The sequence below is a fragment of the Lactuca serriola genome, chromosome 3, assembly GCF_051521515.1.
Source record: "Lactuca serriola cultivar US96UC23 chromosome 3, Lser_US96UC23_V15, whole genome shotgun sequence".
NCBI lineage: Eukaryota > Viridiplantae > Streptophyta > Magnoliopsida > Asterales > Asteraceae > Lactuca > Lactuca serriola.
In genome coordinates, this window is record NC_136410.1 from 3,833,793 (window position 1) to 3,846,636 (window position 12,844).

Sequence of the window (12,844 nt, forward strand, 5' to 3'; positions counted from 1 at the left end):
CTGCCTGGACTCGGGAGCGAATGATTAAGGAGGCCATAGATACTCCTAGCATCCTATGGCTCGAGCCGGCGATCTCCTTCGACTGCTATAATTCTGTCGATTCGCAGTTCGATATGCCGTTGACTCGAAAGGCGTTTATCTTCCACGCCTTCTCCAATATTTTTGAAGTCCCTCATCCTAATCCTGAGGTTGATAGGGAGCTGATCGAATTCTATCTGAAGGCTGCTCGTCCTCAGTATCAAACATGGAGCGCCCAGAAGATAGTGAATGTTCGGGTATTGAAGCCTTATACCGAAGGAAGATTCATCAATGTTCGGTTCAAGGTGATTCGAGGGTCTGCAAGAACTGAACATCTTATATCCCTGGCAGATCTACCGAACCTAAATCCTCATGATTGGATCGTTTTGCATAACATCCTCTTGACGAATGAAGCAGAATATGGTCCGATTATAGACCATCTCAAAAGGATGTTAGTCTGTTACATCATGGAGGTATCCCTAATGGATCAGGAGGTAGCCACAGTCTTCAAGAAGAAACCGAAGATAGCTCCTGTGGGATCGGCCAGTGCTCTCAATCAAATGAAAATGGGCAAGATCGACCCGAGACGCAATTCGGTCATGTTCACTAGAGCAGAAGGACAAAAATGTCTCTTTGCTTTAGCTGACAAACATCTTTACACCACTGCTTGTCTAGAGCACGTGCTGTCGATCATCCGAAGGTGTAAAGAGAATGCAGCAGATGATGTTAAATACTTCAACGACATGATCCAATGGTACATCAGGTTTAGACAGATGATACTGGCTCTTATCTCGCGTCTGTTTAATACCGTGAAGAAGAAAGTACCTGCTACCGCTGCTGGCCCAAGTAACAAGTGAAGATCTCGCTCCAATTGACGCAAAGGGGGAGATTGTTGGGTTAAAGATTCATTTGAAGATTGCGTCATTGGGCTCGACTGTTAAACCATTTATTTTGTACTCCGGTTTGGGCCTGTCCAACCGAGAGCCTGTTAGGTTTATTATATAAGTATATGCTTGCATGCATATTAGGTTAACGATCTAGATTACAAGATAGAGAATTACGATAGCTTTGATTTTCTTTATCGTTCTTGTAAACCTTCTAACCCTCTACAGTTGATGTTCTTGATCGAGCTCTTCTGAGGGTTGTTTTATAATCATTCGACATGTTTGATTCATTCTTGACTTGTTCTTTATTTTCGTGTTCTTGCTGTTTAATATTTATTTGCCTGTTTAAGATCTAATCGGTCTTCAAGATTAAGTTTTAATCTCATCACAATTAGCATCATTCAGTGCATCATCAAATTTCTTGGGTTCAATTAAGGAGACGAAGTTGAAAAACATGCAAAATTTGGATAACGCTTGATGACGAGTGTGAACTTAAACATCAATTTCTCCAATTAATTGAAATATTATGATCATGAACACTTTGAAGATTGGTAAGATTGGACATGGAGGAATTTTCTTTTGTTTCAGGTAAAGAGGGATCATCATTAGGATCAATATAAACTTCATATTCAAGGCATGGAGTGGAATGATTTTCAGGATCATGATTTGAGGTGACAAAAGATCTTAAATCCGGGATAGAAGGTACGAAAGGAACATCAGATTCAGGGGCTTCATAGGACGAGAATGAAATAAGCTCGTCCAAAATAGACTTTGAATGATGAACGAAGTCTTTAGATAAACAATATTCATCAAACTTTACATTTATGTATTCCTCAACAACATGCTTTCTCAAATTAAATAGCCTGAATGCTTTAGAGATTGATGAGTAAACCAAGAATATCCCCTCATCAACTTTTGCTTGGAACTTAACAAACTGGTCCTTTTGGTTCAAAATGAAATAATCACAACCTAAAACATGAAATACAGAAATGGCAAGATTTCTACCATTAAGAAATTCATATGAAGTCTTTCCATGACGCTTTAAAATTATGGACTGATTTTGAGTATAACATGCAGTGTTAACAACTTCAACCAAGAAGGAGAGAGAGAGAGAGAGAGAGAGAGAGAGAGAGAGAGAGAGAGACCAACGTCTACAACCATTTTCTGGCCATATTCAATAAGAGTCTTGTTCCTTCGTTCAACATCACCATTTTGCTCAGGAGTACGAATTGCAGAGAAGTTCTAAGCAATCTCTTTTTCATCACAAAAAATTTAGAGTGTGTGATTACAAAATTCAATGCTATGATCACTTTGAATTGATTGAGTTTTCGATCATATAGAACTTAACACTTTTTTATCAGGGAGATAATCTCATTAGATGCATCATTATTGTTGCGTAGAAATATTAACCAAGTGAATATGGAGAACTCATCAACAATGGCTAGTGAGTAACTTTTACCATCATGAGATTTAATGGGAACAAGGCCAAACATATCCATATACATGAGATGGAACAAAGCAATGATAAAAGAACATTGCTTAAGATTGAAATAGGAATTTGTTTTCTTTCTTTTGGCACACGTTGGACATAACTTATCATTTACAAATCTCTTCTTAGGAAATCCTCTTACAAGCTAATCATTGTATATATTAGATATAGCTTTGAAATTTTAGTGAGAAAGTCTCTTGTGCCACAACCAATTTAAGTGAGATTATGAATGAGAGAAGCAACAACACCTAAGAGAGTTTTTAGCAGAAAACTTTTCCAGGATGTGGATGTCGTTGCAACGATTTGCAGTGAGAATTGTATCTTTGTTTGAATCTATTACACTTCCCTATTTCTTATTGAAATTCACATCATAATTAGCATCACATACTTATTAATTGAAATGATATTGTGCTTAAGGCCCTTTACGTATGAAACATTTGAGAAATGCACTGAGTTGCACTTGATGGTATCATATCTCTTTGTTTTCCTTTGCCATTGTCACTTTAAGTGACTACATGACCATCTTTATTAACATAATCCCCCAGGAAAGACTTGAATCCTATCATACGCTGACAACATCTGCTATAAAGATACCAAACACGCTTTTGACCCTGCACCACTCATAAACATTTAGAGCACTTTTTGAACCCATTTTGCAATGGGTTTGACAATTTAAGATTTAGCAGAATTAAAAAATGTCATAGCACTCTGTAGGAAGATAATTTAATGAAGTATCCTTTTTATCTATTTATTGTTACAAATTAGAATATTGTGAACTCTTTTTGTGTTTCCACAAATGTACGTTCTCCCACTTTATGAGAGCGATCACCACATCTATAACACTTTCGTATCCCAAAACTATTTTTCTTTTAAGAACATGGGTTCTATTTTTTCATAAATTTTGTTTTCCAAGGAGATGAAACACATTCATTTAATTTGAAAAGTATTTCTTTTGTTCTCGAAACATGTGAGTGATTAGTGCTGCAAAATGCAAATTCAGTGACATGACGCATTGGTGAAGAAAATTTTAAGTTATTAGTGTCTGAAGATGCTGAACTGGAATCGACGACTCAATGTCATAACCACTGATTGTGCATTAAGAAAAGTCACACAACACATCTTTTACACCATGAATTTCACCACTGGAGATGGAAAATTTGATTAAGGTAACAATGTTAGAACTTACATAGTCATGATTAGGGGGTTTTATAGAAGGGTTTATAACAGTTAGAGGAGTAACACACGTGGCAAGTCCATTAGGGTTTGTGACATAATATTTGTCTATAAGGTATTGGCGATCTATAAAACCACTGCTTACAAATTTAGTTTTGTATTCTTGAAGAAACTCAGTTGGTGTTGGAAAACTTGGTTTAGTTTCTATTTGTTTAAAAATTTCAACTACTTCTTCAATGTTTCCACCAATTATCTTTTCACAGTGAATGGGAATTTGATCATTAATTATTTTAGACGTTTTAAAATGAGAATAAACCCATTCTTAATTATACTTTAACAATTTTGAGCAAGACGTTGAGCAGAGTCTTTCTCACGGATGCGTTCATGATTTGTGAGAGACACATCTTAGAATTTAGAGCTCATCAGGGAAAGAGACTTCTCACCGATTGAAATATCATTTTTCAAAGATTCAATTTTATGTTAAGCTTTTGAATATCCTAATTAGATTTTTTAATGTTAAAACAAGAACACTTAAAAATGTAAGTATTTTCATTATTAGAATAGGTTACAAAGCTTTTAACCTGATACAAAGAGGAGGAATCCTAATTCGAAGCCTTTGAGTCAATGTCAGCTTTTGAAAGATCTCTATCAAAGGTGCTAGAACTACTTCTTGCTTCATCAGTAAAAGACTCATCAATTAATTCCATCAGACATACATCCTTCTTAACTTCTTTATCGGAGGACTCCTATTCTTCAACCCAGTCTACTCAATCATTGGTCAAGACTTTAAATTCTAGGTTTTGCTTCTTTAGGGAAGCCACCCGACTCTTGTACTATGTCTCATAGGATTATTCCTTAGTGTTATTCTTTTTAACCTTGTAATACCGAGCAAAGTGATCAACACCTCTATAGCTGAAGCATTTTCCTTCATCTTTCTTTTCAACAACAAACTTCTTGGAGCTTCCAACGTCAAGTTTTCTAGACACCGGTGGACTGATTTTGGACTGATACTTCCATTGTTCACTGAACTTCTTCTCATCAAACTTTCCAAAATCTTCACAATCATAGCAACACTTGAAGCCAAATCAGCATAATATTCTTCTTTGTTGACATATGTTGTTCATTTTCTAAAGTAAATCTAGTCTTCTTGGAAAACAAGGAAAATTATTTGTCTTTGAAATTTCCCTTCATAATCTCTCTACTTCAATTTTTTATCTCTCCAGAATTATGTAAAGTCCTATACATGCTTTAAGGATCCATGGTTTCGATCTTCTCACTATTTATGAGAACATCAACATGATGTTCACACTTATCATCTAGGGAATCTAAAAACTTATGTACCAAGACATATTCATGCTTGAGTATATCAATTCTTCACATGTGATTAATTAAAAAATGAAAACGTGTATCGCCCTATTCTGAATCGCTTTCCTAATTCAGGACTGTGGCCTGAAGATGGGTTATCATAAGGCTTAAAGCCTTTGTAAAGACAGATCTAGACCCATTTAGGCACGAATAATGTAATTGAGGTGATTCGGGAGTTGGGTTGTGCCGTGGAGCCAAGGGGCATGTCGGTAAAGTGGCAGTTCGAGCTCTTTATGAATTTTGGATTTTTGTTCGGAAGGTTTTGAGGTGAGGATAAGTTGATAAATGTCTAGAGATTCTCTCAACCTTCCGTGGATATAAAGAACGTCAAAAACGGAGTTGAAACGAAGAAGTTATGACCGTTTGAAGTTGGAGTAGTTCGGGTGAGTGATCGTTGACTTGTTGACCAAGTTCATTTAAGGCTCACGACGTGAGCATTAAGGGATCACGACGTGAGGAGCGCCTGATGCACAAAAAACCTATTTTTAGGGTATTTAAAGGTATAAAATGATTAGGGTTGCTTCTCCTCTGCCTCTTTCACTCCCAAGACCTTTGGAAACCCTAATCTCAGCCCCCATTGAAGTCCTTGGTAATTTTGGTGTTATTCAAGAGATTTTAGAGGCTTTGAAGCTCATTAAGGAGAAGAAGATCATTAGTGGTGCATTGGTTAGCTTCTTGGGTTCATCATCAGCTAGTTGTGGAGCTTTTGGACCTTTGTAAGTCTTCAAGTTCATGACTTTCCTTTCCTTGCTTGCTAGATCTAAGTTTCCATGCATTTTATGGCTTGTAATGTTGGTTAGCATGCATGGAACCCATAAAGTTGGCAACTTTATGGATCATGGTGGTATCTTAAGCCTTATAAGTCCTAGATCTTGATTTTAGTCATGGTTTTAGACTCCAAGTTTGAGTCTTGGACCTTTTTACTCTATTTTGACCCAAGTTGGTGTTTAAGTCATGTATTGGACATATGTGAGTAAAAATCTTTGATTTTTATGGTCCTTGGGGTCAAGGAAGACCCTATAAACTGTCCCATGTTAAGGATTAATGGATTAAGATCTTAGTGCTCATTTTTGGTCAGATATGGACTCACGAAGTGAGAAATGAAGCCCCACGACGTGAGTACGTATTCGAGGAATTTCCTAGACTAAAACCACGACCTCACGACGTGAGCATGAAAGGATCACGACGTGAGCAGCCCTTGTGCAAGTTTTAGACTCTTTGATTGTAGGCTAGCTTGGTATTGGACTTGTCTTTTGGTTTCGGCTCATAATGGACTAAGGATTTTAGAGTAATGGACTTCTTGTTGGGCTTGCCTTGCTGGGCTTGCTCTAATGGGCCTTGAATGATGAATTAGGCCTTAGTAAGCCCAATGTAGTTAGCCTTATTTGAGCCCAATGGGCTTTGAATTTTGGGCCATTGGAAAATCATTGGTTCAGAAAAGTAATTGGCCTTTGGGGAAAGGCCCATGTAAGGGTTTGGGCCCAATTTGGAAAATTGGGCCATTGATGGATATTTATGGATTGATAGTTTTGGGCCTTGGTTGTGAATCTTGTTGGGCCAGAGGTGAAATCATCATTTCACCCCAAGTAAGGACAATTGGGTTTTGACTAAGTGTTATTTCGGTACTGGTAGCTTGGGGAGCCGAAGGATCAACAGTTTAGAGAATTGCCAGTTAGCAGCCAGAGGATTATTCGTGGGACTTCAGTAGTGCGAGGTGAGTCTCCTCACTGTTTGTATGGTTCTAAGGCACCAATGCCAGCCCATTTAGTTTATGCATGATAGGAAGACCTGGGGGTTAGCCCTTGGTCTCAGCTATGTTATATGTTCCAGATTACGATCCGATGGCGGAGCAAGCCCGATGAATGTTTGTACATTTGGTGTTTTTGTGATTCTTGCATGTGCCTATTTGTATGTTTCCGGACTTCGGCCCGATGCCGGGGTAAGCCTGAGGAATGTTCATATGCTTCCAGACTTCGGTCCGATGTCAGGTGGGACCCGAGGAAGGTTTATTAGTATGTTATTCCGGACTAAGGTCTGATGTCGGGGCAAGCCCGAGGAATGTTTGTATGATAGATTATACTTGTTGTCTGTGTGATAGTTGTATGTACCTGGTAGGGAGGTGAGTGTTGGCGAGGTCCCATATCTCATCACTAGTTGAGTTTGGACGAGGTTCCATGACTCATCAGTAGCAGGATAGGGGCGGGGCCCAAGTTAGGCGAGGCCTTAGGACAGGAAATACATTTAGAGTATGTTTTCATTATGTGCTAGTATGATTATACGATATTGTTGTATGTGTATAGCGGGCGGGGCCCAGAGACAGGCGAGGCCTAAGAGAAACAAATTTGTATACCGAGCGGGGCTCGATGCCAGGTGGGGCCAGATGTCGGGCGGGGCTCGATGTAGCCGGCGGGGGCCTAGTATATGTGCTTATGTGTATGGTATGTGGTAGGTTGGGGAACTCACTAAGCTTCGTGCTTTTGGTTTTCAGTTTTGGTTTCAGGTAATTTCAGTTGCAAAGAGAAGAGCTTGGGATGACTGCATTGCACGCACCAAGATGTTTTAGCCTGAGATGTTTTACTCTGATATAATGAACATGTGTTTAGATATGATATTCTGATTTGATACAGTGACTTATGTTTTTGATGAAATGATTTTGATAACTATGGTTTTAATTAATGGTTTTAAAACGAAATTTTTGGACCATATTTTTGGGATATTTCAAAATGATTAAAAGTTTGAGTTAATGATTCATTATTGTATGCGGAAAAGTGTTCATACTTCATATTGAGACTCTTCTCTCTGGTGGCCCTAACTTCATCAGTTCCTTTATAAGCCACCCTCAGCGTGTCGATTTATGAACAAGATGATATATATATATATATATATATATATATATATATATATATATATATATATATATATATATATATCATAAGGAAGAGAATTTCTTATAGCAGCGCGCGCACGAACATCCAAATTAATCATCTTCTTGCCATCTTCAGTTTAAGCACGTGTATGTGTTTTTTTTCAATTCACTAGCAACTCCATCTTTGTTTTTTTGAAAAACTGGAATATGTGGACCTTTAGAGATGATGTCCATTATATTATAATCCATGGTCTCGATAACAATAATGAACTTCATTTTTCTACATAGGAAAGTTCTTTTCATCGAATAATGAGATTTTATTTGCAGATATTGAAGTGGTAGTAGGTTTAGAAGCTCCGGTGGAAGTTGACATTGTTTGATGTAATCAAAATTAACCTACCTTGATACCAACTGAAGGTTCGTAATAAAAAATATCAAGCAATAAAGAACACAAAGTCATCAAAAACCGAGCAACTAGCTTTTACAAGAACACTAGCATAACTTATAAACTAGGATGAACTATTCTAGAATACGAAATCTCTTCAAATCAGGGATTTAAATATAACTTTACAATGATAATACAAACAATACAAATAAAAGATCTTAGCGCAAAGATAACAGATCTGGAACCATGTTGTGAAAATAATCTTCACTCTTTCGTGAGAAGTTCTGGTCAACAATTGATATGCTGACATTGATATATCAATGTGAAGTCAGTTTGACTCGTTAGCTGATAATGCTTAACCTTACAAGTTTAACCAAAAACTTATTTATAAACGTTAATCCATAATCAAAACTGTTTAGACTAGTTATCCATTGAAGCCCAAAACGCTGATCAAAACCTGTTAGGCTTAAGCAAAACCGATAAAAAATGATTCAAAACCAATTCAATTTTTAGAAAACTGATTTTAGTAAAAAAAAACTAGTTTATGTTTACACGTGGATGGCCACTTAAAAGTTGGAATGAAATATCTTAGTTTAGAAATTTAGATGTATTAATTGGCTAGTTATTATATATACTAATTAGAAACTGAAAATGAACAGTATAATTTAGTGTTTATGTTTTCTGAATTCTGCCACAAGAAATTAGAATATTAGCATCTTTAATCCCTACCCTCTTAACTATCAAAACCATGTATTTTCATACACTTCAAGTCTTGCTTTCAAGTCAATGGCATCTTCTTATGTGATTCACCATGATCCAAACCACACAACCCATCGAACCTCACATGTTTTGCTGAAAAATCAAAGCCATTGGCACTTCTTCACTGCCCAACCAGAGCAGGATCGCACAAGGCTCATCGCCCCCGCACCACCAATTCTTGCATCCTATCTTCAACTTCCTATTTCCGTGAAAAAACTCATACCCACCTATCCCTATCTCAGTTTCGAATCCAACACCGCCACCATCATTACCTACTGAGGCCACCGTCAATGCTAATGCTTTCTTCGTTAACCACCAACTGAACCTTATCTCTTTTCCTGAGAAAAATCATCACCACTATACCACCTCCTTTGACGGATTATGATAATGCAAAACAACCCCACCAGAAACAAACGACATAGACCACCAACCACAACCCCGACGACGTTATACCACTAACTAAATACCACACCCATCTCATCCGGTTTCAAACACTACAACAACCTCGATCTTCACCTCCACTGTGAACCACCAATGTAAATCGCCACTATCACCCACCTTCTGTTCTACCAGAAACAACAAACCATCGATACCATCTCTTCGACCAAACTTGAACGACGACACATACAATGGCTTGTTTGACAAAACAACTTATTAGCTTATTAGTGGTTCCATACCACTATAAGTTAAAAAAAATGTTTGGATAAAAATAACTTATAGCGGTGACAATCTGCTAACAAGTCATTTTTCATAAGTTATATCCCTCTAACTTATTAGCATATAAACTAATAAGCTATAAACTAATTCGTAATAATTATTCTTTTTACTAAACACCCCCAAATTTTCGGACAAAGAAGAAGAAGAAGAAGAGAGATGTGTGTGTATTCGATTTCTTACGTCGTTGTAACGACAAAGAAAGAAAAATGCGAAATAGGGTACATAATAAAAAGTGTGGCTTAGTGAAATGTAAGTGGGCTATATATGCACATTTCTATTGAGCTAACTTTTTTTAATTGGTAAGCAATTCTGGCTGCTAAATATCCGAGTTAAGAACGATGAGTAGACTCCCCGCAAAGCAGGATAGTAACTTTCAAGTATAAGCTAAATGAAAAAGCCATGAGACAGTACAGTCCCACATTTACAAAATTAAGCCCTTCATGAGTCATATCTCAATTCATCGAAACGGAAACATTATCGATTTATTTATTAGTGATATATACAGTAAAGTCCCAATATTTTCATCGATTTGACAAGAAAGTCCTAAACTTTATTTTTTTGACAGTAAAGTCCAAATTACCGGCAGTTTTTGACACTTTTACCCTTTTTTCCCGGTTATCCGGCAATTAGGATTTTTTTGTCAAAAAAAATAAAGTTTAGGACTTTTTTGTCAAATCGTCAATTAGGACTTTACTGTAAAAAAAAATAAAGTTTAGGACTTTTTTGTCAAATTGTTGAAAATATTGGGACTTTAGTGTATATATAACTTTTTTTGGTTAGAAATTTAATGATATGATACTTTTTAAGCATAAGAGTTATTGAAACCTTCACTAATCTGCTAGATCGTATTGAAATCCTTAACGTTTTGCTTCTTGTTAAATCGTTTTTTTAATCTCAAGAAACCGACATTGAAAAAAATTGAGATAATCAAGAAAGAAAGAACCAGGGTAGTGTTAACTTTTTGCAACTCCAAAAATGGAGAAATAAGAAACCAAAAAAAAACGAAATTGCCATTCTTTCCTTTCTCCACATTCACACCCTTTTGACTAGACATGTGTTGTTTGTGTTTGTATAAAGCCAGAGCAATTTCGTTTTTTTAGGTTTCTAATTTCTCCATTTTTGAGACTGCAAAAAGCCAACACAACCCTAGTTCTTTCTTTCTTTCTTGATTATCTCAATTTTTTTCAATGTCTGTTTGTTGAGATTAAAAAAACGATTTATCAAGAAGCAAACGTAAATGATTTCAATATGATCTAGCTGATTAGAGAATGTTTCAATAACTCTTATGCTTAAAGAGTATCATACCATTAAATTTCTAACCAAAAAAATTATATATACACTAAAGTCCCAATATTTTCAACGATTTGACAAAAAAGTCCTAAACTTTATTTTTTTGACAGTAAAGCCCTAATTGACGATTTGACAAGAAAGTCTTAAACTTTATTTTGTTGACAAAAAAGTCCTAATTACCGGCTAACCGGGAAAAAAGGGTAAAAGTGTCAAAAACTGCCGGTAATTTGGACTTTACTGTCAAAAAAATAAAGTTTAAAACTTTCTTGTCAAATCGATGAAAATATTGGGACTTTACTGTATATATCCCTATTTATTATCTCATAAAATAAGGTATCATAGTTTACTAATTCATTGAACTAAGAAAACGTCGATTAATTCCTATGTCATCCATACGTACCATACCATTAGTCCATTATATATGCCATGTGCAAAAATCTTCAAATGATGTAGTTTTGTCTTCTTTGTACACAGAAAAACCTTTTTCTTCATCTTTCTCATATTTAACATATCATTTGATAAAAAAAAAAAACAAAAGATATAGAAATGCAAGTTTGACATATTTTTAGCTTCAACTAGCATGCATTAATTTCAAATCACTAACATGGTCAACTCTAGAATAAAAAACCAAAACAAATGGCCCTCATTTTATGGACATTAATGTTTGCTATATCTGGAAAAAAGTGTTAACATAACCACATCTCAAAGAAACATTAAATTAAAAGAACAACTAAGTATAAGCAACGTCACCGCCGGCGCCGGCAGACAGATGAGCCAATCTACCACCTGTGCTGCACCAGAAGGGATCAGCTTGATGCTATTCTTCTTAAGCTTTTCGCCTGTGAATTCATCAACCTCCACATCTATCCCCACAACCACCGACCGCTTCCATTGCGCAATAGACTTGAACTTAACCCTGCCAACCAAATCCACCCTCATTACCATCACACTCCCACCACCAGGCTGCACCATCATTCCACCCGTCATCACCGTGTCACGGAAGTGCTTTTCCTTGTGATGGTCTTGATGAAATCCACGTAAAGTGTACACAGCTAAGGGGATACTACTATTGGTGGTTTTGTTTGGGAAGTAAGAAAAAGTAAGATTCATTGGACGATAATACAATCCCACCGGATTGTGGTTGTAAAGCTTAAGATCAAAGTAGATGGTGGTGTTCTTGGTTGTGGGGGTGGCTGTGGTGTTTCCGGTAGCGGTGTTGTTAAGGGTATTAACATAGAATTCTTCTATGGAAATTGAGGGAATTTTCCGATGTAGACTTTGTATGAACAATATAAGCAACACCGAAGATATCGTGATATAAATCATGATCTTAAGATTTTCAAGACATAACCCGTGGGCCATTTTGCTCTCTAGAGAATAGAAATCGAAACTGGTTATGGTTCTTGTTAAATGTATTTCATGTTTGGAAGTTGTAAGTTTAATATGAAATTATGTTGTTGCAGAGGGGGTGGAATAAGAAAAGCAAAGTAACCATGTGGAAGACATGTTTTGTTATTCTTAAAACACATCACCGCAAAATCTTACTGGACATGTTCTCCTTTCAAATTTAATTATGTACTTCTTCTAGATATCAGTTTAATAATTTACTTGATAATCATTAAGAAATAAGATTAATTAATTAAACATAATCTTTCTTTTGTTCTTTTAAGGAAAACTATAATACAATCTTGATAAACCAACAAAATATAGAATTGTTAAACTCCTTTACAACATGAGTTTATTAAAAAAATTTAAATATAAAGGTTTAAAAATTTAGAAGCTTAAATTTATAAAAAATAAAAAAATAAAAAAAATATTAAATTATTAAAATTGAAATATTTATTTCTATTTAAAACTTAAATAAATAAACAAAAAAATTAATTGGGTTTTAATTTAGG

The 12,844-nt window shown here is 36.0% G+C and overlaps 1 protein-coding gene across 1 annotated transcript; it reads right to left on the minus strand.

The window, feature by feature from the left end:
• Positions 1-11,506: 11,506 nt before the first annotated feature.
• Positions 11,507-12,446, minus strand: LOC145094237 (uncharacterized). Its single transcript, XM_079032531.1, has one exon. It carries the CDS (start codon positions 12,306-12,308, stop codon positions 11,649-11,651), a length of 660 nt encoding a protein of 219 aa, XP_078888657.1. The 5' UTR covers positions 12,309-12,446; the 3' UTR covers positions 11,507-11,648.
• Positions 12,447-12,844: the final 398 nt, after the last annotated feature.